Source organism: Leguminivora glycinivorella, chromosome 3 (genome assembly GCF_023078275.1).
Source record: "Leguminivora glycinivorella isolate SPB_JAAS2020 chromosome 3, LegGlyc_1.1, whole genome shotgun sequence".
Taxonomy (NCBI): domain Eukaryota; kingdom Metazoa; phylum Arthropoda; class Insecta; order Lepidoptera; family Tortricidae; genus Leguminivora; species Leguminivora glycinivorella.
The window spans coordinates 5,518,385-5,546,129 of NC_062973.1; the positions used below are offsets into that span (position 1 = coordinate 5,518,385).

Consider the following 27,745-nt stretch of genomic DNA (forward strand, 5'->3'; position numbering starts at 1 on the left):
GCGGAAGCAGAAGAATGTTCACATTATGTGTGGGCTGCTTCAACCATTTTCCTTATAAGGTTGTGGGCTTTTTACCACGCGTGTTTCCAAGAATAGCCCGAGAGGCTGGCCTAAAGGATCTCGATCGGGCTACTAAAATCATTGATGACAATGATGACTAAACCGCTAGTTAGTGACGCCATTTTTATTACGGCGGACGTAACTTATTAGTCGCAGATTATTTGTTATTAGTTAACTACATATAAGGTGGATGTACTAGTGCTCGACGCGGTACTAGTACTCGTCACCCATGGTTTAAATAGCGATTAATAAGATAAGATTACCGTTACATTCATCGCAATTAGATTTATTAGATGAGAAATGTTTGTAGCCTTCACATTTCATACGCCATATTATAAAATATAGAAACTTTTTTCAATTAATGAATAATATATGTGATGACATTGTCATGAGCAATCAATCTCTCAATTTTGTTAGCGATTTGGTAAAGCTTTGCTCGTATTTGCTGACTTATTTGAAATACTTTCACGGTAAGTTGTGAACATATTCTATAATTGTGTTGGTGCTAGAATGTGCGGGAAGATATTTAAGTAATTAAATGTCGATTTCGTTCATTGTTACTGTGATAAACAAGCGTGTCATTTATTAGGACTGAAAACCGTCGCAAGTCTAAAACTCGACACGGCTGGCATTTATTGGGACTGTTACGTTATTTTCCAAGTCCCAATGTTTGTCGAGCCGTTTTTTCAGGATATCACGATTAAAGTAGCCAAAACGAATCGTTTACAGTTTCATATTATCAGCATATTTTTCTGTAAGTCACATTAACTTTACTGAAAAAAACAAATTACATGCACATAGACAGTTTTTTGTATATCTTTTACGGTTTTATTGATATGTTTTCTCGTTAAATGTAGTGAAATCTGTATAATTTCTTTGGGTAGTGCTTGACATGTCATTTTTCACAAAACTTTGGGTATATTTTCAGAAATGCCGCCTGATAAAGGTCAGTGGAAGAGATATTCTCAAGAAGACTTAGAAAAGGCCATAGAAGATGTGTTAAGGGGTTCGTCCATCGCCTCGGCAGCAAAGAAATTACATAAATGTAAATTACATATTTTATTACATAAATGAACACGTAAAAAGTAAATGTTATCAACAGAATACGTTTTTTTTTTATTAAATTATTTAATTTTGTAGTAAATTTTAACCCAAAACACTTGTTTTTTACTGTTTTTCCTGAATCATACTTAGATGTCATCTATTAGGACTGCCAGCAAAAGCACCTGTCAGTTATTCGGACAAGCGTATTGACTTATGTTTTATTTAATTTTGAGATTTTTTTATATTATCACTGTATGAAACTAATTGCATTTAACAAAGTTAAAGGTCACATCTCCCAAAAAAGATGGATATGTTTTGTATAGATGGGTAAATTATCGTAATATCACGAAACACATAAATATTTTCCCTTAACCTGTCGAGCAGTGGTACATCCACCTTACCTTTTAGGTTAAAGTTTGATTCTTTGTGACTTAACAACTTGAGTTTATAAATGAATAAGCAATTTAGTGTTGTAACACTTATAGAATATGACATCACGTTGCCTCTATATTACTTCGTGGAAGTTATTGAGAAGAAAAATAATTAAAACATTTTGGTGGTTTGAAGCTAATAGCAACAATAATTATTTACTTTATTTTTAGAGGCCATATAGATACGGCGACCTCAGCAAATTATGAATCATTTTGCCTGTTATGGGCTCTTATGTGGCTAGCCAGACCGAACTTGGTCTTAAAGACTCTTTTGCAGGCGTGACAATAGAGTTGACTAGACGTATTGTAATAGTGGCCTAAAGCATTATCTAACTAAAAATTCAAGTAATTATGACAAAAGTCAAAAAGTATCACACGTCCGAAAAGAAAACTGGTCATCGTACGATTTGACACACTTATGACTCAACGTGAAAGTCAATTCATAAAATAAATACGATCACACGACTGATGCATGCCTTTTTGAACGGACTCGATTTGCTTTTTGTATAATGTCCTCCTCTACGGGTCGCAATTTTCAATCGATTCAATTGAATTTTGTGTCCCGATTATATGATTAGATTATTATTAGTCGATTCACTTTTTGGAATTTTTCTTAATGCGAAAATTTCTATAAAGTAGGTATGTATGGCACTTAAGACCATCGTGATTTGACTGTGATAATGACGACTTGAAGAATTATTTTGTAGCGTCTTATAGTGCCATTAGTTTATTATACTTAGGTATTTAAACTAAATCCAGAAATAGCGGACATAATGCTAAAAGGCGTTCTCTACCACTATGTTGGCCTTAAGGTTGACTGTCATTAATTCCGTTAAGATTGTTTTTGTGCGACAAAGTTCAAATAAATAAATATTTGTTGTTTTAGTATTGTTTTTGTACAGTTAAAGGACTGAGTTGTCAAAAATGTTTACACATTCATCCCTCCGGACATTCTTTGGATGTGTGGAGAGTGAGTCATACAGAGAGGGCTAATAAAATCACAATGCATCTTGAGAGTTTTGTTATTTTTGTAGTAACAAATTCTTTAGTACTTTGTGCACGTAGTTCATTTACTTTGTTGTATTTTATGACACATTTTACTAAGGGCCAGTTGTACCAAGACGTCTGTTATCGAATTTAGCGTTAGCATATTTTTTTATATGGGAATTTCCATAGACTTCTGCTGCGTGACATTGATATTGTCTGTTAACTGTGCTTGATGCAACTGACCCTTATAGTATGTGCGGAAAGAAATGGGTAGTGGAATATAAGAACTTATACCTACAGTCTAGTCTACTGTTTTTCGCAAGGACTATAACGATTCATACAAAAGTCAGCAGAAATATGTTTGCAAGTTTGTTATCTGTTTATGTCATTGGAGAACTGTATAATAAACACCTATTGAAATGACACCTGATACATTTTATAGCTATAATGCAAGGTAGGAAATAATGAAAAGCACTAACATCAACAGTGAATGGGCACATAAAATTGTAACTTTGTAGATGTAGAGTCATAACATATAATATTATTATGAATATTATGATTTTATATCTGCAATAGTATTTTATGCAACTGGTGGTTAAAAGAGGTCAAAAAAGGTGAGTGGCGTGGGTAACAATTTGAGGCGAAGCCGAAAATTGTTAATAAAGACGCCACGAGCATTTTTTGACTCAGTTAAACACCGTTGCATACAATACTTTTTCTACGACCAAGCACTTATTTTGAAAGAAAATTATAAATCAACAAATACCTACTTTCAGTCATCTTAGTTATCTAGTGGACCGCCTACCATTTTGAATATTCAGTTTGAGTGCAAACATGAAAATAAAACTGTCTATGGTATGGTTCTTTGAAGCCTGGCCACTAAGACGAATCGAGCCGAGTTGAATCGAGTTCTCATACATTTGAATGCGATTCGACGCGTCGCCAATGAACGCAGCAGAAAACGAAGGAATCTCGACTCTGCGAATTGATTTGTTAAGTTGGTAGCAATGTATTTACTGAACTGTAACAGCTATATCGTGCTACTTCTACTAAATGTTTTCAGGGTATAGACTAGATAGACTTGTCCTGACATCTTTTATGTAGGGTTTTTAAGTTCTATGCACGACCTTGTAACTCACGAATAACAGTACGGGAGTAGAAAAAGCATATAAAACATCTGATTTCGTCATAAAAGAACAAAGCTATATTTTTAGACATCCCGTGAATCATTTTACCATAGTCTAAGGATTTCTAAAGGGACTTGTGGCAATTGTAAAAAAAATGTAGAACCTTTTACTATAAGTATACATACTTAGGAAATTATAGTCTGTCTATCTGTCTGTCTGTCTGTCTGTCTGTCTGTCTGTCTGTTTGTCTGTCTGTCTGTGGCATCGTAGCTCCCGAACGGATGAACCGATTTAGATTTAGTTTTTTTTTGTCTGAAAGCTGAGTTAGCCGGGAGTGTTCTTAGCCATGTTTCATGAAAATCGGTCTAAGGTGACGGACCCAATCATGGACAGTTTAAGAAAAAAATTCGCCTGTTTTTGATATTTCACTGATAAATGTAAAAATTCTACCGCCAAGCGTGTTAAATCTTGAATGTCCTATCCTTCTTCTACATTTCAAGCGTATTGCAGAATAGATACTCCTATTGGTTTCTTCATAGTTAACAAATTAAAACTAGGTGTTTTTTCTCCAATTATGGACGGCAGTTCTCCAGTAATGGATCCCCCATTATGGACAGTGAAATAAGTTTAAAATTTTACTTTTAAAGCCAACTGATACGCAATGAGTCAATTTTATACACCATAAATACAATTAGTTTGGGTTATTTTAACATAGGATTGTTTCTTGTAAATTTTGGTTTTGTAAATTGTTCCTTGTCCATCATAGGAGGTAGGCAGTTTTTCGGGTCCAGTAATGGACACTCGCAAAATAACGTCATTTCTTTATATTTTTGGAGCAACAAACTAGTATGTTTTATACCTTATCTCATGCTTAATGCAGTAAGTAAAACGCATTCAAGATTACACCGTGCGTTATTTTTTTATTATTTTATACATGAACTCATCTCTCTTAGCATCATTACTAAGAATTCGTCTTGATATTTTTTTCAGTAAACTGGTGAATTTTATCTTGTCTCCAAATCCTTCAGAAATAACCGAATTAATTGAAACTTCAAAATTAAACAGTTCTACAACTCTAGTTTATGGTACATAGCGGTCAGTTTTTAGAAACTTATTTTAGATACTTTTTTTTAAGGATTTGTGTTTTTTTGTCCATAATGGCATCACCGTCCATTATGGGGTATTTTACCTTACTATGTCGCAGTCGGGGGTTTTTTCAAAATTTTAATTTTGTGGTTAGGTTATATAATATTCAGATACATACCGCACATGATTCACATTAGTACCTAATGTACCTATAGACCTTTTTAGTTACTAGATGGATTAGCAAGAGGAATACCATATTTTAGCCATTTTAACAATACATAATTTTATAATTTCTAAAAAACACTAATTTGACAATTCTATAACGTGTAAGACAATCAAATATCAACACGCACACGTGCACCGCAGGTTGTGCACGTGGCGTGCAAACAAGTACAAGTAAAACAACCCAACTTAACGCCCAACTTATCGCCTTACAAATATAAACAAAGCTCCGAATAGCCGTAAAAAACAGAGATAGCGTTATAAAGTAACACTAGTGCGAGCGAGACAGAATACACGTGAGTAAGTTAACAATAGGCTTCGAAAAAAAGTTTACCTGGAAGGTAGCTTGAGTCGGGGAGCCCGCCAGTCTGTTTTAAAGCCTTGTGATGTGCGTTTCAGAAAATAGAATTTTATTTTATAAAGGATTGCTTACAGTGTGTGATTATGTGTACTAAAATACATAGTTATGTGTACTATAGGTAATGAAAGTGACTGTTAAGTATTAGGTAACTGACCTCAGTAGATACGTGGTGTTGACCTTTTTTACCACCTGTTACTAAACAAAATGTGTTTCGCGCCAAATGTTCGTCCCGTCCCTTAAAACGGTTTAATTTTCTTAAACTTTGAAGGAGTGTATATGAGGACTTAACTGAAGAGCGTATACTTCTATAGTATAAATCTTAGCAACGCGTATCTTGAGTGTTAAAACGTAAATCCCAAGTGTCTAAGTGTTTAAAGGAAAAAAATCACTCATACGCATATAGCAATAAAACTAGCATAGTTAAACGTCCTCATTTGAATATAAACGTATCGAACGTGGTCCGTGTTCTTATCGCCAACATAATAAAAATATTAAACATAGCATTGTTCGCGATGAACTCAGAATGACAATGAGAAGATGATAAAGTTCAGATACAAACGCAAAGAGGAGGGGAAGGCGAAGATCGACGTGCTAAAGGATCGGGAACTGCTGCCGCCTAAAGACATGGTGGTCGTGGGTTCGATGCCGGTGAGGCACAGTACCTTGCCCAGGACTAAGAGGAGGGATTCGCCGGAGCGAGCGCCGCTGAGTCAGACGACTATTGCGCTTTTTAGAGTAAGTTTAATTACTTAAGTTAGATGCTAAGGGAAGGGAATGATTCACCTTTAATAGTTATTTGTTATACAAGGGGGCAAAGTTGTATTTTAACGCCGAGTGTGGAATTGAAAAACGAGCAAGTGAAAGGATTCTATAGTTGAACCACGAGCGAAGCGAGTGGTTCGAGAATAGAATCCTGAACTTGCGAGTTTTTCAACACACGAGAAGTAAAATACATTTGCACCCGAGTGTAACACAAAACTTTTCGCCTCACTATAGCGAGGAAACTACAACGCAAAAAAATGCGTTTATCACTGCTTCCAGTAGTTCCACAGGTGGTAAATCATCTTTTTTAGTAGATTCACCTACTTTTATCAATTTTAAAGCAGTTAATTTGATTATATTCAAGGTCAAATTACTTTACCCACTAGTGGATAAAATGCGTTTTTACCCGCTGGTATTAAAGGACAAAACACGTGTTTCCGAGCTAGTGAGGGGAAAAGAATTTTAGTCATGTCTTTCTCATAACAAAAAAGCATCCAGCTAGAATATGGCAGCTACTTTTTGCAAAGCTCATTCATTTAGTCATTTAGTCATTTATTTAATATTGCATTGTCATGTACATAATAAGATGTTAGTTTACATTTGATTCCAGTTCATGACACCCTGTAAGGGCACACAATATATAACTTAATTTAGGTTATACATTACATAAGTCAATATCAATGATTGATTTAGGAATTTTAACAGTATGTTGTTTTAGAAAATCGCTGTATTAATTAATTGGTCAAGTTATATTGATATAGATATTAATTTAATTTAATAAATATACTAAAATTCAATACATATACATACTACTCGTAGTAGACTTTTTAATTGTTTTAGCTGAGTACAGACTATCGATTACTTAATTACCTACAAGTATAATACGGATAGGTATGCACCATACCTTATATAACAGTAAATATAATCAAAATTAAAACCAATACTGTCGTTACTCGTTATAATATAGAAAAAACTGTTAACTAACAGACCAGCGCTTAGCTGAGCGCTCGTTTCTTATGCAAAAGACATCAACGAACGCCGCCCGTCGTTCGTCCGTTATTCAAAGTAACATGCTTCTTGCCTACTTGACAATCTCTAGGGATACGTAGGGAATTATATATTAATTTATTATTCAAATGTAACTTCTAATTGACTATTGAACGATCGTTGAGACAAGATTAAACAATTTGAATTTAGCTACAATTTTGAATTAATTTCAAAAATAATTGTGTGTTCGTTGTACTTCACTTTACTTTATCCTGATTCAATTGAAAGTATTCAAATTTTTAGGAGATAATGCTCTCCTATTGTATGCAGAAACTGACATACTTGTACTATTTTTTGTCGTCTGTCAGCTATCCCGTTTGCCCGTTTGTAGTAAATAATCATTCACATTATATTGTACCCAATATAACTATTATGCATTACAATGTAAAAAATCAAGTGTTCCCAGTACTACATATGTAATACATGCAGTACTTGTAATGTACGGCGAGTAGCCGACCTCCCTTACGGCCATTGTGTCCTCTAAAGGCAATTTGTCGAGAATACTAACGAAAGACGTGACTTAGTATGCGCCGGGGCAAAGCCTTCTACCAATTTATCTACCACACCACACAGGACAAAATAAACCTTACATTTAAAGTGATAAGAAGGTAAAGGGTGGTAAGGTTATGCTGGTAAGTTGGTGGTATATTCTATAGTGTATTGTTTCTAAAGGAAATTTGTGACGATGAATGTGTGTTATTTATATTCATGATTGTGCTAAGCTTTTGTGGTATTGATGAGCTTCTGTGCTTTGAGTCGCGTTGGATATTAATTGCGAAGTATATATAACGTTCGCTAAAGACCTGAATAAGCATTTTGTTATTGTCTATAAGAGATAGAATTACGTGCTTGATGCGTCTTGTTTTTAAAACCTTGTTGCATTTTACAACTACTTAGTTAATGTTTAAGTACTTGATTTTGCGAAAGTGCTAAATGGTGTACCTACATTTCGGTTAAATTTATTGTCCAATCTGTATCAAGCCGAATCTCACTAGGTTTCCCAAAATCTTTAAAAACCCCTCGCTTTTGACCAGCCTGTTTAAGTAAACAAAACAAGTACGCCCTAGCTCTCGAGTTTATTATAAACCTGTCAACATAATCACCTTTTCCTTAGATAATTATCTGCTATAGGCACTGGTCCCACCGCGAGATAGTAAGCTATGAGCTATTGGCTATTGGCACGAACAAAAGATGAGCACCCCCGTGCAAATAAAAGAGACACTTTGATTTTGATAGCTCACCACTGGGCGAGTAACTATAAACATCGCCGTGTCTCTTTTATTTCCACGGAAGTACTTATCTTGTATTCGTTTTTATAGCCGATAGCTCATAGCTTACTAGCTCGTGGTGGGACCAGTGCCATATCAAGTTAGAAAAATTATTTCTCAAGCTCTCAAGTGTACTTTTAGCCAGTCTTGACTCAACGTGATAATCTCTTACTCTGAACAGACAACTGCCATATCAAGCCTATGTCTAGACTATCCCGTGAAACCGCAAGGCAGGTCGCACGCATGTGATCTTCCCACACAACAATGCAGAATTGCCCCACAAATGTTATGTTTGATGCATCACTTCCGGGTTCATACTTACAACTCTTCATATCGAGATCTTAAGGGTACAGGTATTACACTGATTCAAACATTCACGATTTATAGTGAGAGGAAAAGTTTTGTGTTACACTCGGGTGCAAATGTATTTTGCAAATGTACTCGTAAGTTCAGGATTCTATTCTCAAACCACTCGCTTCGCTCGTGGTTCAACTATAGAATCCTTTCACTTGCTCGTTTTTAAATTCCACACTCGGCGTTAAAATACAACTTTGCACCCTTGTATAACAAATAACTATTGTTTATTATCGTTATGTAAAGTCATTAAACAATCTAAACCAATTAGAATTATTTTCATTGCTCGAAACTAACTTTTATCTAACACAAATCCAATATGCTGCAATCAAATTCGTACCACAGATAACTAAATCAAAAAGCATCATTTAAATTTTACTTTTATCTTCTTTGCAATAAAATTGAAAACAGTACAGTTGAAAAAAGGCATTTATTTCAAACAACGTATTCGATTGATATCTTGATTAGAATCGTATGAAGCTTCGGCGCTTTTATTTCAATTTCAACTTTAACATCATGGATTAAAGCCTTTTCTTAAAATTTAACAAATTTTATACGAGCTTTGGAAATAAATTTTCAGATATGTTTTAAAACAATAGTGAGAGAGCTTGCGATTCGCGTGATAGTCTTTAATTGATGGCAAACAAGTGTGTCTGCTTTAGTAGAGTATACGGTCAAACTGACCTCATTGAAATAAATATATTTGATCTCTTACTTGCCCGTAGTTATTTTACTTGGATGACTAAGAAATAATTCAATTCATAAACAAAAAAATGCAACAAGGACTTCACTACCTAAGTACCTTTGTGTTTCGTTATTGATGTGTTAAAATGCGAAAATTATATCAAACAGTAAAAACATCCCTCGACAAGAGAACGTGTAAATGGCCACAAAAAGATAATTGCTAGCTAATAGGGTCAATTATACGGCTATTATATAGGGCACTATTGTAGAATTAACAAGTATCCCACGTATTTTCAGGTGCTTCCGCATATTAAACGTAACTGAAACCATAAGGCCTAACCTAATTACGTTATTTATCCTTTATTTTGACTTTTAACTACCGTTAAAAGTCAAAGTATAAACCTTTTTTTAACCAATTACGTTAATTTACTCTTTATTTTTACTCTCAACTTGTTTTTGCACCGGTGTTCCTGTTTTCTTCCTGTTCCTAATCGTTGGCACAAGTAACTGACTCTTCGCAAACATTATCTCATGAAGATAAAGTTTATTTCATATCAGTTGTACAGCGGAAGACACGGCGCAAGCTGCGAGCTCATCCGGCGGAAGATCGTAGCCATCTTGTAAGCCTTATGCACCTTATGCGGCTTATGTTCGTGTTATGATATAAGATCTGTCTTTCCGATCCCTGTAAGGGTGTATCTTTGTAGTTTCATATGTATTATCGAGACAAGGTAGTCGAAGGGAGTCGAAGGTTTTGTAGTCGTGTTTGTAACAATCTAGTTGAAAGAAAATCTGGCTGAGTTAAATATTTGTCTCTTCTTGTCAATTTGCTATCTAGCAGTGACGGAGCGTCAAAACAACTCGATTCCCAACGGGTTCCCTAAAATTCTCTAGTATCTGTAGAAGTCCATACAAAGCAGATTCCAAAAACCCCTCCGGCTTTACCAACGAAAATTTTCACGCCCCGCCACTGCTATCTAGTAGAGATCCTTTATCCAAGTTTATTTGAATTTCCTTACGTAATAAGATACCTCACAACATAACATATATATCCCTGTTGCGTCTACAGCTCCTCAACTTTAGCTCTAGATCTTGTGGTCTCAATATCTTTTGTGAGAAGCAAAATATTGATTCTCTTACTTTATCTATTTTAAGTTGTGCTAATATCTCACCGCAGAGAAAAAGACAAGCGGCCAAAAAATCTACTTAAGCTAAGTACATAAAGTTAACTGTCATTCGAGTAGCCAGCCAGTACAACAAGCGTTGAACACGTGCGACTATTGTCCAAAAGCGCCAGAGCGTACGAAATGTTTGTACTGTACCTAGTCAAGTACCTTTAAGGCCCACTTGCACCAACCACTTGACTCAGGGTTAGTGGGCTGTCATCTGTCAAATTTCATATAAAATGGTGGGTTGACCCTCCATTTTCGTTGGTGCAAGTGGCCCTTAGTAGGTAAATTAAAACCGGCTATCAACTACCTATCTATAAGTAGGCAAGTATGATAAAACCGGCTTAAATAATATTAACCATCATGATTTCTTCATGCAATTTTCTGTGAAGGTGGGAGTCTGGGACGAGGTGTCAGACATGTCAGTCTTCTATAGACTGGATTGCGTTATTAATATGGGCATAGTCGTAGAAAATGATGCGTCGAAAGCCTTTAGTCCCTACCCGGATCAATTTAATCTGTGTGAGTCATCGTGTACTAATAAGGTACTTAACTACTCTGGCTGGACTCTCCAATTGCTATTTATTCCACTGTCTCTTAAGCAGTTTATTGTGATAATAAGTAGTTTGGTACTTATAATAAGCTCCTTTCATTTTACCTAAATGAAAATATTCAATGATCATGTGGTTAATCAAAGTCTTATCTCTCGATTAATTTGACCTTTGAAAAGTTGATAGAGACTGATTCGAAAGCGCCTAACCTAAAATAAAACCGCTAAAAGTGTTAAAACAAGGCAAGTTTGTACATCAAAACATCATCTCGGGGTCACGGCGTATTTGTGACCTATACCTTCACCCATTGGGGCCCAGAACAACATATGATGCTCAGAAGGTTACGGCACATAAGTCCTTTTATCAACTTATGGTAAAGTTGTAGTTGCCTTCTCGTATTCGTGACGTACCGGTTTTCGACCAGCCTTATCTCACAAACCAAACGAGACACAACCCTTTACTTAGATTCTTAAAGCTCCTTTTTGATTACGCGCCGATCCGGTCAAGACTTTCTTTATGGAGGGCCAGTTACAGACCTCGACGTTTTTTACGCACGTAAGCGTTTAGCAGAGTCAATATTAACACATTTCCGGTACCAGTATGGGTATAAAAGGATTTTACTGTTTGACGTCCCGATTTGCATATTTTTTTGCGAATTGACTGCTTCGGAACCTGTTCTGCAGCTCAAAAAACCTGATAGACCGCTAATTAGAAGAGACAAGGAAAAACCTTGTGTTACAATCGTCCTACGGGCTTTAGGAACAAGGATTTTAGATTAGATCTGTATATCGAATTGAAAACTCAGAAATAAATAACCTTCATGTGTAATCTACACGTGATGCGTCTTTCATTCTTTGCCTTTGAGCTATAAGCATAATCTTGAGGTTTAAAAAAGCGAAAACTACAAGGAGCAAAGCATTTGTTCAAGGATTCTAAAGCTTTTACATTTTTTTTCAGACGTAGCGTAGGTATCATGAACAACTTTGGACAATATTCCAAGCAAAACGACTATACGCCTGCAATTCTTATTCTACATATTCCATCAGTTCCAAATCTTTAACACAACTCTCTTCTTGTTACAGGAACTCTTCGCTCAACTGCAATGGTCTGCCGAGCGCACGCCAGCGGCCGACAGCCTCCGCCGCGCACTCGGCGGCGGCGGCGCCCGCTTCCAGCTCGGCTGCATGGCTGACGCCAGCGAATGCTTCGAGCACCTTCTCCTGAGGGTCCACGCTCACGTAGCAGCGGGAGACAGGAGGGATGATGATGCATGCAGAGCGCCGCACTGTGTTCCGCATCGGAAATTTGCGATGATGCTGGTGGAACAGTCGGTGTGCGGAGCGTGCCAGGCTACGTCGGAACCACTGCCATTTACTCAGGTGACTATCAAGTTCTAAATATCATAGTAGGTGTATATTACAATCCAATGATTCAAGAACTGGAGATAGAAATGATGATAGATAAGCTATAATTCCAATATTTGGAAAGGATAACAAAAATTTTGTTCTTTATGACCCAACCAAATGCGCTCCTTCAAATCATATCCCCAATACAACCATAAAATCAACTAAAATTCGAATTCATTTCTTCACAGATGGTTCACTACGTGTCAGCGACAGCGCTGACTGCGCAGGCGGCGCTCGGAGAACACGGCGATAGCTTCGGCTTGCTGCTGCGAAAGGCCGGCGGCATGGGCGACATCAGAGATTGCCCGGTAAGTTTAGAAACTATGTTACCAGCTATTCTTTGTGCAGAAACTTTACATAAAGCAGCCTTTCTTGGCTGTGTTACTAGAACACTTCGAGCTGTCTCATGCGGTTACCTTTCATACAAACTTACTCTAGAAGAATTACAGTAGTACGTATATTAGATTATTATCTGCAACATTTCAGATTGTGTTTCAAGAGTACTAATTACGTTATTATTTTATTTCCAGAATGCCTGTGGAGCAAAGATTCAAATCTGCCGAACTCTGATGAATCGACCCGAAGTAGTCTCCATCGGAATGGTCTGGGACTCTGAACGGCCTAACGCCGACCACGTCGCAGCTGTATACGCCGCGTTAGGCACGGAGCTCCGCCCCACCGACGCCTTCCACGCATGCGTCGACCGCGCCTGGGCAGCCCGGGCCACGCATCGCCTCGTAGGCCTCGTCACCTATTATGGGAAGCATTACTCCACCTTCTTCTTCCATAGCAAATTGCGACTATGGATATACTTCGACGACGCTGACGTCAAAGAAGTCGGACCGGAATGGTCGCACGTGGTCGATAAATGCCGGAGAGGTCGATTCCAACCCCTACTTCTCCTGTATGCTGCTGTAGATGGAACGCCGTGTGACACCCGCCATGCTCCTAAAGATGTAGTGCCATTCCCCGCCCCTGAACCTCGCCGTGCAGTGACCCCGGCCCCTGAAAGAAACAGCGCCGGCTTTGCGCGACGAGCCGTGACACCAGGCCCAGACAACGAATCCGACTATGTTAGTCGAAAAGCTGTGGAAAATATGCTCGAAGTCCAAGCGAACCGAAGAGCTCAGTTAGCTAGAAGTCTGAGTACTGGATCGGCTTCTGATACACAAGACCGCCCGCGAGCGCGACGAGACTCGGGCAACTGGAGCGGCGACCGCAACAGCGCTTCGTCTGCCTCCTCGTCTACTGTTGAGAGTCCCTACATGTATACTAGAGGCCGTGGCCCTGGCAGCGTGCCGAGCAGCCCTACTCGCAAAGGAGAACTATCTAGTGGCGGCTCCTGTGACGCTGGCTACGATTCCTACTCATTGTCATCAACTGACAGCTTACCCCTCCAACAAGGCCTGCGACACAACCTGCAGTTGGCTCAGATTCCTGAACTGACGACGCGAGGAGACTGCGAGGCTCTATGCTTAGAAGCTGACAGGCTGCTCGAGAAATCTCGACATGCCGAAGACTCGGCTGATTACGAAACCGCTCTCGTTTTGTGCGATGCGGCGGCATCTAAAGCCAGAGCTGCAATGGATGCTCCGTACAACAACCCTCATACTATGACATTTGCTCGAATGAAGCACAACACTTGTGTTATGCGCGCCCGAAGTCTTCAACGACGAATGGCTGGAATGACCAGAGTTACGGAAGTTCCACAAGCCGCTCCTATTCGAAACACCAAGGGAGGGCTAGAAAGCACTACTACGCCGATCGAAATTTACGCTACCTTGCCTAAGAAAAAAGGATCATCAAAGAAGTCGCCCAAATGCATAGACGACGACTTGGATAACAATCCTCGAGAACGCCCACCGAGACATAAGTCAAGGGACGAAGAAAAAGTTAGGGAAAAGCGGTCAAGAAGCGAAGATCGAGGACGTGCGAGAAAGGAAATAACAGTGGCAATTGAAAAGAAAGAAGAGCCAGTAGAAGATAAGAAAGCGAATAAGAAACAACATAAGATTCGCAGAAAATTATTGATGGGTGGTTTGATTCGAAGGAAAAACCGGTCAATGCCTGATCTAACTGAGGGCGCCGATGGCAACAATGAACCAACTAATAAAGAAAAACGAGTCTCGTCCGTTGATGATGGAGATGTAGGACGCAAGAAGACTGACGATAAATCGAATTTGAGTGGATACTTATCTGAAGGGCATTTAGAATATTCGGCAGCAAGCGGCACGAACCCCAACCTCGAGAGGAGTAAGTTGATGAGAAAGAGTTTCCACGGCAGTGCTGGCAAGATGCTAACTGCGGCCAAAGTGCCTCCGCCGCCCCCGCTGCGAACCACTTCTCAGCTTAGCGGGCCTAAGTTCGAGTCCGAAGTGATAGAGCACAACTTACAGTCGAGGCCACCACCACCAGTGCCAATGGCGGGCCGTGGAGATTATCCTTACCCTCACGACGACCCGGAAGACGGTGGTTTCTCGGAACAGTACGGGGACGAGCCGCAATCGCTGCCATTCTTGCCATCAAACTATGACGGAAATCCTCATTATAATCGGCTTGAAGACTCTCCGTCTCAAAACTTCCATACTGTCATTACGAAGGCAATGATCCACCAAGAACAAAGTCCTATCAAGAGAGAGACCATGCAACCAATTCAACCATCTCGCAGTCATATGCAAAATCTTAGCCACGCGTTTGACAATGGCGTTGATGTTGTCGACTGCGCCTTTCCCATGCGCAGATCTCCCCAAATGATGGACCTGCCGCCTTACCCCAGTCCGATGAACTCGGTTAATCACTCTCGGCAACCGAGCGAGGAATTCCCACCTCCTCCTCCACCTATAGATTTGACACCACTGCAAGATGAGTTGAGCTGCATTCAAAACTCCAGCCACAATGTAATTACGGCACAAACCGACGAAGAGCGAGAAGTTCCCAAAGGTTCTTTGTTGGCCCAGTTGCAGGAAAAGAGAAGTCAAATCCTAAGAAACGAAGAATGTCTATCGCAAATGAACCAGATGGAGACAAACAACAACAGCAGTGCTGATATTTGGCTTAAAGAGTTACAGGCTAAACAGGCTGCATTGAAATTGAAAAGGTCTGGATCACTCGAGGGACAGCTGTCAAGCCCAAGTGAAGCTGTTTCATCTAACAGCAACAATGTGCGAAACATTGCATCTAGATTTGAGACTAATGCACAAAATTCTTCAGATGGAGAAAGATCTCATATAGGATTTGTAGGTATGAGTGCCAATAGAGATGTAATTAACTGTTCGAACCAGTCCAACGTCGGCATGTATAACCGACGTGCTTCATCTTCATCCATCGATCCAAAACAGATGGAAGACGAATATTGTGAGCAGAAGACCAACAACAACAATATCTACAACGACCGGACTAAACCGAAGAAGAAGTCGGTGTCCTTCTGCGATCAGGTCATTTTAGTAGCTACTGCTGAAGACCAAGAGGATGACAGCTACATTCCTAACCCAATCCTGGAACGTGTGTTGAAATCTGCCATGAACAAGCCCGAATTGACCACGATGCCACTACAGTCAGAAAAGCCTTCATTACAGAGAACAGAATCATTCGACAGTCAGTCGTCTCGATCAACTATATCCTCTCTTTCCCAGAACTCTTTTGTACCAAATGATAACTCGCATGCCGACTACGTCAGGGTACAAAATGGCTATCCTCAATATCAGGTTGCACAAACCAGACCTCAACAACAGTTAAATACTCAGAAGAGCACAGGAGTGTACCGCACAAACTCACCGGTGCAACCTCCTCAGAATCAAAGCCCTGGCAACAACCAGATATACCAAGCACTGCCCAACAACCCTCAGAACACGTCCAACCCTATACCATACACCCAGCCGCCTGCAGTCTACGCGAACAGCAACTCAAGCCCACCGAACTTTAGTCAAAACCCCGCGAACAGACTCACGCCGACCCACAACCCCGCTTATGCCACCAAGCAACTGCCACGAACCGTTCCTAACACCTTCCCACCGACGCAAATGCACCAAAATCAACCACCGAACAACGCGTACTACCACCGATTACCGCAGCACTCGACCACACCGCTGCCTACCAATAACTACAACGCTAACCGCCAGTTCCCTCAAAACTCACCTTACCAAAGCGTGCCCACCAACTCGCCAGCTTACCAGAGCTACCACAGCCCACCGACTAGCTACGCGAACTCTGACTATTCTAGTCGATATCCGCAAAACATTACAAATACAAACCATTATACGCAGTCGCCTTACCAGCGCGTCCCACCGCCTCATGGAGAAACACCTGCAGACTATAACCCTGCATATCAAAAGAACTACTACCCTGACGGCAACCAGAACAGAGGCGCTGATGTAAGGCACTACGCCAACACGCAGCAGCAGAGGATGTACCCAATGAACGACAACACTCCCGTTAATGGGGAACAGCAATTCCAATACCCTCAAAGCGGGTACAATCCCTACCAGCATCTTCCGCCACCGAAGCAGATCCAGAAGAAATCTGTATCCTTTGAACCAGGCACGAAAGGTGGTACGGAATCTCCTATCCCTCCCCAGATGAATGGATATGGAGAGAACCAAGGGCTTACAGGACAGAAGGCTCTGTGTAACCTATGTCGTAAAAAATCTATAAACTCTCCGGCCATGTACTGCCCTGACTGCGACTTTTACATGTCGAGGTTCAAGCCCCGCTCATAGCATTATACTTAACCCTGTAGATAAATTTAATCAACTCATCTAATTTAAATAAGTCATCAGACAATGTAAATTATCAACGAATATTTTAAAATAAGATTGACTGATCTCACTCGAGAATATAAAATCCGTAATTTTAACTTAGATTAACTGAGCTACTTAATTTTGATTACAATGTTAATTATAGAAATTTTAAACTATATAAAAATGTATTTTTGTTACGATGAAATTAAAATTCATGAAAATAAACAATTTCATAGCTTAAAAGTGCACTTTAATTTCCCAACCTACCCTCGTAGTATTTCACGAAATACTAATAAGTACTCACTGAGGTAATTTATAGGATAATAAAACGATGTAATCAGAAATTGATTAATATTTCGATATCCTCGTACAATACAATAATTTATAAGTTTTTTATTTTATTTAGGGTCTTATTTATCGAGATCGAGAATTTTATGTCCGGCGAATTATGCTTCCAATTTTATCACTTATCTGTGTGGATAAAGTATCCGTCACGCTTTGGCAAGTATGTCAGTGTGAGAGTGACAGGATGTCTTATCCACGTGGATAAGTGATAAAATTGGAAGCACAATACGCCGGCAGTAGGTACCAAGTAGGTACAATACAGCAGAGAGAATAGAGTCTTCGAAGTTATATAGGTCTTTGAATACAGTCACCAGCTATACGTTAGGCCGTTTTCACATTATCCGATCCGATATCGGATGTCGGAAAGATTTCAATGGAAAAAATCCAAGATGGCACCAGTAATGTATGGGATATCGGTCCGACATCCGATATCGGATCGGATAATGTGAAGACGCACTTCCATAACGAAGGAAAAATATCAGACTCGACCTTGTGTGTAGACCAAGGATCATTTTATACAGGATTTTTAGCGCCACCTATTAAATACTATCATAACTACACTGATGATGCCTACAATTTTTTTTTTTCAAAATGTGTAGGTATTGACGTGATATCATGATATTTAAATAAAGAAGCATGTCACTTCCAGGCTGCGAACAGCGCCATCTAGTTTCAAGCCTAAAAGCTTTTTGGTATTATGGGCTTTGTCTGTCCCGTATTATAATATGGTCCTTGGTCTATAAGAGTCGTCATAGTAGACTATCATAGGAAGTATATCATAGCGCCATCTGTTGTACATTACTTAAACAGGCATGAAAATTGATTACAGCGCCATCGAACGGTTTTTGTTAACATTTCTAGAGATAGCTTTGCGCATCCGACCGCGTTGGACAAAAGTACTACCATTATGTTTCAATCGAGTTCCACAGTTTTCCCATAGATGGCATTGTAGAGCCAATTGCTAAAATGTTACCGCGGGTAAAAAAACATTGCTATTAGTAGAATTTTAAATTATACTTTTCTTTGTCGCATTTGTACTCAAATATAATTAATATATTTATTCATTTATCATAATTATGGCTAGTTTACAATATGTTTTATCTTATATGCCAATTATTATAACTTAAATTATAGACTGTTAAGCAAATTTCGTTATTTCAAAAGACGAAACTAAAAAAAAACCTAAACTTGTTTGAGCATTTTTTTTTTCATTTATTATTCTAATAAATTTACGTTAAGTTAGCAAAGAATATAATACTTACATCGTTAGTGCGTTTTCACATTATCCGATCCGATATCGGATGTAGGACCGATATCTCATACATTTAAGCCGTCATCTTTAATTTTTACTATTGAAATCCTTCCGACATCCGATATCGGATCGGATAGTAGGGTTGCCAACCGTACTATATAATATAGTATTGTACTATATTTTGGCCGAGCGTACTGTATTCTATTATGACAAAAATATAGTACGTAAAAGTACTATATTTTTGGGGTCCTTGCCAGTGGCGAATTTACACTAGAGTCGAACCTCCAGGGGCGGCGTTTTTATAATGAAAAAAATTTCGCGCTCGCTACGCTCGCGCTGTCATTTCTATTTGGCCTCCATTGTACATTTCATTACTTCGTTCTAACATGAAATTATTACAGTTACAAATATATAAAGCCACCGTTGCTTGCAAACATTTGTATTTTTTCCACGATATATTAAATAACGGCATTTCTTAAGGGGATTCTCTACTCCGATGAGCTTCGATTTGAATCCATTGGTATTATGAATATTATAATAGTAATCGTAAACTAGAACTTTCCTTTGCTAATCCGCGAATCGATAACGTGCAAGTCAATCAGTGCTAACCTGTTATAATTACTTGCGTATTTTTTACATGCAATTAATTTTCCCACCCTCCCACCGCAAAAATAAAAATAAATACGCAAATAAATATAACAACCCACCACCAAAAATACAAAACTCGACACGTGTTTCGCCTCTCTACGAGGCATCCTCAGGAGGATCCTGTAATTATAACAGGTTAGCACTGATTGACTTGCACGTTATCGATTCGCGGATTAGCAAAGGAAAGTTCTAGTTTACGATTAACATGGATTTCCGCAAAGTAACGCCTGATTCCATCGATTATTATAATAGTATCTAAAGCCTATCATATTAACAGCATCGTCTTTAAGCAAACTAGTATCCCATAATTACTTCACAGCTCATTGATTCTGTGATATTTAGCATCAAAGTTGAACTATTCTAGGACCAAAACTGGTTATTAGTTTCAAATTAAAATCGCTCTTGCATAAAAATGCAAGAAAAAAAAAGTCTAGATTTCATATATGTAAGACCCTTCACTAAAACAAAAGTTCCAAAAATGTTTTTAAGACAATGTCAAAGTTTATAAAAAAATAAGTACATGTACATTTATTTTATATGGGTCTTACAAATAGGGTGTTTTACCTTTTCGCAGAACTATTTTTGGCCGAGTTTCATTTGCCTTGCCAACCAACATTTCGCCGAAGTTTCATTTTAACAACTAACGCTTAGCAACTTTTTGTATGGCAACTTTTCAATTGGTAGAATTATTGTAAAGCAGGTTATTAAAATCCATATAGACTTTTGGCATACTTGTCATTTTTCAAATGTTTCACTTACTCGAACAACTCTTGGGCAAATTAATAACGTTTCGCAACGAAACATTAGGCAAGTTACAAATAATTTCTAACATCATCCACAACTAGTTGTATATTCCGCCAAGTAAAACATTCGACAACATGCAAATTTACTTTTTAAAAAAAGGCCAAATGTTAAGTTGGTAAACGTGAGCTTGGCAAATAAAACAATATGATAAGTTGGGAAATGAACATTCGGCGGAATAAAATTCCGCGAAACTTGACTTGGGAAGTGATGTTCAGCCGTACAACTTTCGACGATAAAATAAGAGAATAAAACAACACAAAACTTGCCGAAAATCGATGAAAACCGAGTGGAGCCCCTCAAAGTGGGCAGAAAAAACGATTTTCACGACTCGGTTATCGATTATTTGTACTGTACTATATTTTATTTCGGTGTACTATATTTTATAGATGGAATTTTCTAAAATACTATATTTCCCTAAAAAAAAGTTGGCAACCCTATCGGATAGTGTGAAAACGCACTTAGTCGCCATAAATTGATATTAGGAACTAATAATTACGAGAAAGTAAACAATAAAATTACACACGCAGTAAAGCAACAAACACGAAAAAACTGTAACTGGACAATGGTAAAGGAAGAAAAGGAATGGTCGGATTTTTAATTAAATCAATAAAAACAGAAAACCTACGTTGAACACTTCAGGAACCTATTGGTACCTAGGTATAAGACTAAATTCATTAACCTGTAAAAATAAAAAAACAATTCCTGTAAATGTGTGGTGTAAATTGTGTAAATGTCAAGTCGCACGAAAATAGAAAAAGGTGCTCGGACAAGTTGTAATCAGAGGGACATAGACTGTAGCTGTAGACGATTGAGCAAATCTTTTCACAAAAATTCAATTTTTTTACGCACGCAAACCTTCGCTCCTACATTTTCAATAAGTAATTAATTTTGCTACCAGTCAGTACAAAAGCAGCAAATTAAAAAAAAAATGTTGCCTCAAAAGAATACCACTCCGTACCGTAGGAAAAAAGAAACGCGTCTTTTAACTGGCAAAGTTGTTTGACAGATCACTACATACCAGGGCCGGTTGCACATTAAATTTGCATAACACATCTATTTGGTAGAAAAAAATCCTTTACTGTGGCATCCCAGTAAAATATAACTTATCTGTGTAACACTTTCTACCAAACCGGTTTTGATGACACCGTGTTTCTATTGTGTTCCTTTTCTGTCGATACGGTCCGCTTTACAACGGCAAGAGCTCTGTCAAACACAGTGTACGGTATTCCGTAGCTGGAAAAGCTCGCTGTGTTCCTTCAACTCTGTTGGCAGCTTGGCAGATGTTTAATGGCGACCGCTAGTGACGGGTCGCCTGTATGACCTGTCATCCACGAACTATTTACCGTAGAACCTTAGGATATTTGTTTACGTAAATATGACGGGCATATTACCATCGTACCAACGCTTTGTTAACGGAGTTCCAGTGCCGTCCATATCTCGGCGTTCGTTCCGCCTTCGGGAGAAATATTTGATTGTTTCTGTACTTTTGACATTCGGAATCGTGTGGCTAGGAGCGCTGTTCTATTTGCCGGAGTTCAAAAGTTCCACGAGTGTGAACGATAGTGTGTATAATGTGTACAAACGTATTCAGAAAGCGGGGCCGGAGCTGCTGATGCCGCCTCCTCTGGCGCAGAATGAGTTGGGAGACTTTCCTGCGGGTGCTCATCACGGGGAGTCGCTGGACGGGGAGGATCCTCACGTAGCCGAGGACAGGAACCGTCTGCGAGCCAAGATAGAGGAGGACATGGGCATGAAAGTGCTGGAGAGGCCACAATTTGAGGCAGTGCCGTCGGCCTCCTCATCTAAAGGCACAAGTAAGAGGCCTGTGGATGCTCTCGAGGAGCCCGCGGCAGGAAATAATGCTGCAAGCAAAAGTGTGTCCCCGTCGGAGCCTAAATTGGAGGGCTCTGAGAACCAGTATGCAGTAGTGGCACTGAGCTCAAACGCTGATCCGGACGTCAAGCATAAACTAGGAGTTGTCAAAGAGGTAAGTAATTTTCATTGTAAAAATGTACTAATTTGCAATAAAACATATTCTCATTTGTTGTTTACAATTACAATATATTATTCAAGCGGAATGCAAATATTGAATTAGCAAGATAAATGGCTTATGTAAATGAGACAACTGTTATGTTGAAAATTTTATTCAATAGTTTATCATACCACTAGTGTACCATTTATTTTAGTTTGTTTAATTAAGACTACTTGAACAGTTATTTTAATTAATACCAGCTTATCAGATAGGTAACGATTAAAAATTAACTTTTGAGGGGCTAGCTTTATCAAACCATGTAATATATTAAAATAACAATTTCTATTATTTTTTTACAATATTGCATGAGTAACAATTGTAAGATGATGAAATAAATGGAGTATATTAGTAATATTTTCAAAGTAGTTAATTTAACAAATACCATTTACAAAATCCTATTCAATAAGGGTTGGTGGCACAGAACCACCCGTTACCGAAGTTAGTGTTTGATAACATTTACATCTTTGAATGCCTTTTTAATAAAAATAAAAAGAAATCAAAACTGGGGTTCATGAGCTACCTGTGTTTAATTCTATATGTGGTTTTAATAACACTACCTACCAGTGGCGGCTGGTGAAAATTTCTGCTAGGCAACACCAAGCAAAAAGAAACCTACCTTAACATTAGGTACTTTACTAGTAATCAATTTTAAGGAAGCCGGTGGGAATCGGCTTGTATGGACCAGCCACTGCTGCTACCTACATTATTATGGTAAAGATGGTATTGTCATAAGCAGAATAATCTTCACACAGTTTGTTTACACAGTTGTTTATCAGAACAAGCTTACAAAATCTTCAATGCAAACCTCGACACATCTGAAACTAAGTTTTCAAAATGTTCTACAAAACATGTAAAAAAATTATGTCTTATAATCAGAGATCGGACGGATTTGCGACATTCTTAGTGACTTACGTCATTTTAATGACTTTTAGTATGAGATGACGCACAAAAATCCGATCTCTGCTTATAATATCTCCAATTCTCAATCTTAGGAGAATCTTGAACTTGCTACTCAGGTCAGGCAGGCCAAATGCACAAGGGTCTTTAATTTTCAAAGTTGTCCACCCCACTATTTTTGTAACATGGTTATTTTTTAGGCGATTCATACTCAGAATCGCGAGGTCTTTCGATCCTGATAAGAGAGAAAAAATGTCCCAAGATTTCCATACATTTTTCAAACCTTCATTTTGTTACCGCCATACAGAATTTATAAAAAAATGGTAACGGAATGGGAAAAAACCTTGGGACACTTTTTTTCTCCTATTAGAAATGAAATAGCTTGCGATTCTGAGTGGAAACCACATAAAAAAATTCCAAATCCAAAAAAAGTGGGGTGGACAGTCGCCTTTGATATTATTATCATAGCTAGCTGTCTTCATTACTCTTCCATATTGGCACGAGAGAGTCAGTTCGATCAATGTTTAGTGCTACTATTGTCATTTCTGCTAGTCCCAAGTGTTGCTTCTGCAAATGTGCAGTATGTTCAAGTTACTCTCGAAAAACACTGGAATACTTGGATTTGCTATACCACTTGATGTAACAAGGTTCGGGGGACCAGACCCTTGTAAAAAAGGCCTCATTTTTATTATCATCTGAAGCTGGGATCTCAGGTTTTTTTTACAGAATTTTCTTTGCTAGATTTATTTACTGTTTGTGACTTAAAACCTATAACAGGATAAGCTGCATTAAACTTCACAAATTGAATATTGCCTATGTTAATAATTAATTTAAATACCGGACATTCTCGTCACATGTGAAAGTCAACACTTCGGTAACACCAAGCCAACACTGACATTGGTAAATTCACCCTGTGCATATTGGCAGGGAGTAAAAGCCAAAGTAGGAAAAAAAAAAATTTTTTTTTTAATAGCCTATATGGTGTCCCACTGCTGGGCAAAGGCCTCCGCTTCCTTTCTCCAGTCCTCACGGTTAAAAAAAAATATCTTAAAATATTGCTAAGTGTTAACAAGGCCTATTATTTACCATTACCCACATTAACTTACAGTCTATTCTGAGCTATAAATAGCCAGTCACGGTTTTTACTTGGCTATTGTTTGAAACGGTGGTAGACTTTGTGTTCTATTGTGTTGGAAATTGCTAACTAGCTGTGGATAAAATTATCTCACTGGGCAAGCTTTTGGTGTATACTATTGGGTTGGTATGAAAGTAATGAGCGAATAATAACCAATATTGTAATTTTAATTTAATTTATTATTTTAATCATTTATCAAAAATATAACGGCCTTCGTTATCTACTACTTGTCTCCATCGTTCTAGTAAAGAATGAATAGCATCGGCGAAGAAGTTCTTAGGTTTAGATTCAAAAAACTCAGCTATGTACTGTCGTAGATGGGCTTGATCATCGAACTTTTTTTCATTCAAGGCATTGCTTAGCGATCTGAACAATGCGTAATCCGTAGGTGCCAAGTCTGGAGAGTACGGTGGATGAGGTATCACTTTCCAATCTAGCTCCAATAGCTTTAGCCGAGTCACTTTTGCAATGTGTGGGCGAGCATTGTCGTGTAAGAAAAAACTTTAGCATGCTGTGGACGATTCTGACAGATTTTTTGGTTTAAATTTTCAAGCTGATTACAGTATACTGATGCGGTAACAGTCATTCCACTTGGTAGGAGTTCCCAGTGAATAATACCATGAATATCCCACCAAACGGACAGCATAACTTTTTTCGGGTGAGGCTCTGTTTTTGGTGCCTCTATTCCTTTTTCGTTTGGAGCTAGCCACTGACGTTTGCGTGTGTGATTTATATATAAGACCCATTTTTCATCTCCAGTGATAAGATGGTCCAACCAGTTGAATGTGCGGCGAAAAGACAGAAGTTTTATGCAGATATCGGCACGGCGGTTTAGTTGATCTCTATCAAGTTCACAGATTCTTCTTCCTCTGAGATCAAGTTCGTGCGGTATCCAAACACTGTATTTGTAGTTTTTTCCCAACTCGTGTAAATGTGTTTCTATGGTGACATGAGAGCAGCCTAACTCGGTAGCAAGAGTACGACTCGTTAGCCTCGGATCTCCTTCAATTAAGGTTTTTAATTTGGCTACATCAATCTTCACCGGTCGACCAGACTTAGGTTGATCTGATAATGAAAAGTCGCCACTACGAAACCGCTGGAACCATCGTTTCGCCGTGGCCTCAGACACAACTTCAGGAGCAACACGCTGACATATATTACGCACTGCTTCGGCGACTGAATGGCCAGACTGAAATTCATATAGTAAGCAATGCCTTACATGCACTTTTAATTCGTCCATTTTCTTCCTTATATTAGCTCGGCGACAGCTAGTGAATGACTGACGAGAAACTGTGCGACTCGCCCTTTATATACTTTCGACCATAGAAGATTCTAGAACTCTTTCAAAAATTTTATGTGGAATTCAATCGATCGCTCATTACTTTCTTACCAAGCCAATAGTAAAATGACATATTTAAGGTTTATATGACAGATTTGAGGAAATGTGCATTAGGGAGTGGCTGATTTTATAACTAAATATATAAAAAAAAAATCTGATAATAGACAGGTTTACTTCATTTATTACTACCAATACACCTGAAATTGTAGGTACTTACAGAATTAGTTAGTACTTGACCCAAATAGAATTTCGTGTCCTTTTTCTCCCAATAACTCCAATAGGGGGTTTCTCCCAATAACCCGAGGGTCAACCCGCCATTTTATATAGAATTTACAGATGGCAGCCCGCTAACCCTGAGTTAAGTGGTTGGTGCAAGTGGGCCTATAAACTCTATAAAGGCGTTTTTAGGGTTCCGTAGCCAAAATGGCAAAAACGGAACCCTTATAGTTTCGTCATGTCCGTCTGTCCGTCTGTCCGTCTGTCCGTCTGTCACAGCCGATTTACTCGGAAACTATAAGTACTACAGTGATGAAATTTGATGGGAATATGTGTTGTATGAACCGCTACAAAATTATGACACTAAATAGTAAAAAAAAAAAGAATTGGGGGTGGGGCCCCCATACATGTAACTGAGGGATGAAAATTTTTTTTTCGATGTACATACCCGTGTGGGGTATCAATGGAAAGGTCTTTTAAAATGATATAAAGTTTTCTAAAAAACATTTTTCTTAAAGTGAACGGTTTTTGAGATATCAGCTCTCAAAGTCGTAAAAAGTATGTCCCCCCCCCTCTATTTTTATAACTACGGGGTATAAAATTCTAAAAAAAATAGAGGTGATGCATGCTAATTAACTCTTTCAACGATTTTTGGTTTGATCAAAGTATCTCTTATAGTTTTTGAGATAGGTTGATTTAACTGTAATTTTGGCAGGTGTATAAATTGACATAATAAGTTTATTATATTTGCTGCTACGGAACCCTTTGTGCGCGAGCCCGACTCGCACTTGGCCGGTTTTTTTTTTTTAATTTTAGTCTGCATTCATCATGCACCATATATCATTTGGGACAAGTCAAAATAACCTTTAAGGAAAAAGTCAGCTGAATTAGCTTCATGTGTGTTGTTTTTTGTTTTATCTAAAACTTGTTTGACGCTATGACCATCCATCCTATTTATGTTGCATAATTATATTCATTATACAATACCTCAGTATATTTAAGTCAACACTACTTACCTCCAGTTAGTATGCATTTTGGTATAACAGTGTTTTTACTTCATTATGAAGGTCAACATGATTATAACAGCCAAATGTCAAGTGTATGTCTTATCAAATTTAAAATGAATGTCTGAGACATTCCTATAGGTATAGGTACGCAAAAACAAACTAAACCGGGAAATTAATTGAGTGTGAATCGAAAGATTACTAGACAAAAAGAAAAAGAGTGCAACGTCATAGCAAATAAAACATTTCGTTAGGTTTTTTCAGCTAGGTTACACTGGCGTGCAAAAACACGCATCCATCTTCATTGGCGATTGGTCTCGTCAAATCGCATCGCATACTATACAATGAAGCGGTTCCGCATGCCGCTCCGGTGTGTAAGCAAGACATCATATAGCGGTGTCCCTCTCGCACACTACATAGACCGCCTAACGGCCCCATTTGACGTTTTATGGGGACTACGGGACTTGTCAGGAACGGTCTTGGTAAACAGGTGGGACACATGTGAGACTGTCGTAAACTCTTTATGGGCGGAGGTATAACACGAGATGGGTACACTTGCGTGCAAAAATGTTGTGGTCCTCTCCGTTTACGGTACCGTGTCAGTCCAAGCACCACAAGTTCTTATATTGACCCTTTGACCTATGTTGTAGAAGCCAAATAGAGAGGTAAAGTCTAAGACTAGTTTGACAGCTTAGCCTAGACCGACAGCGTTGTCCTGTGTTCTGTAACAATATTTTTACAGTTACTAAATTGTTAAACGTCAAATTTTGGCAGCCCA

At 38.5% G+C, this 27,745-nt stretch overlaps 2 protein-coding genes across 6 annotated transcripts in view; both read left to right on the top strand.

Moving 5' to 3' along the window:
- The window catches only part of LOC125242546, a 181,460-nt gene extending 163,928 nt beyond the window's left edge, over nucleotides 1-17,532 (top strand). For 3 of the 5 annotated variants that reach the window (XM_048151301.1, XM_048151300.1, XM_048151302.1), the window contains exons 2-5: nucleotides 5,820-6,053; nucleotides 12,236-12,532; nucleotides 12,748-12,867; nucleotides 13,090-17,532. In XM_048151301.1, coding sequence (XP_048007258.1) covers nucleotides 5,856-6,053; nucleotides 12,236-12,532; nucleotides 12,748-12,867; nucleotides 13,090-17,274 — 4,800 coding nt within the window. In that variant the 5' untranslated portion in view covers nucleotides 5,820-5,855 and the 3' untranslated portion in view covers nucleotides 17,275-17,532. The remainder of the gene's footprint in view (nucleotides 1-5,819; nucleotides 6,054-12,235; nucleotides 12,533-12,747; nucleotides 12,868-13,089) is intronic. The other 2 variants (XM_048151299.1, XM_048151303.1) reach the window with 1 other exon arrangement.
- Nucleotides 17,533-21,526: 3,994 nt separating this feature from the next.
- Nucleotides 21,527-27,745, top strand: part of LOC125242750 (mannosyl-oligosaccharide alpha-1,2-mannosidase IA) — a 146,241-nt gene continuing 140,022 nt past the window's right edge. The window contains exon 1 of the mRNA XM_048151679.1: nucleotides 21,527-22,331. Within this exon, the coding sequence (XP_048007636.1) occupies nucleotides 21,720-22,331 (612 nt within the window). The 5' untranslated portion in view covers nucleotides 21,527-21,719. The remainder of the gene's footprint in view (nucleotides 22,332-27,745) is intronic.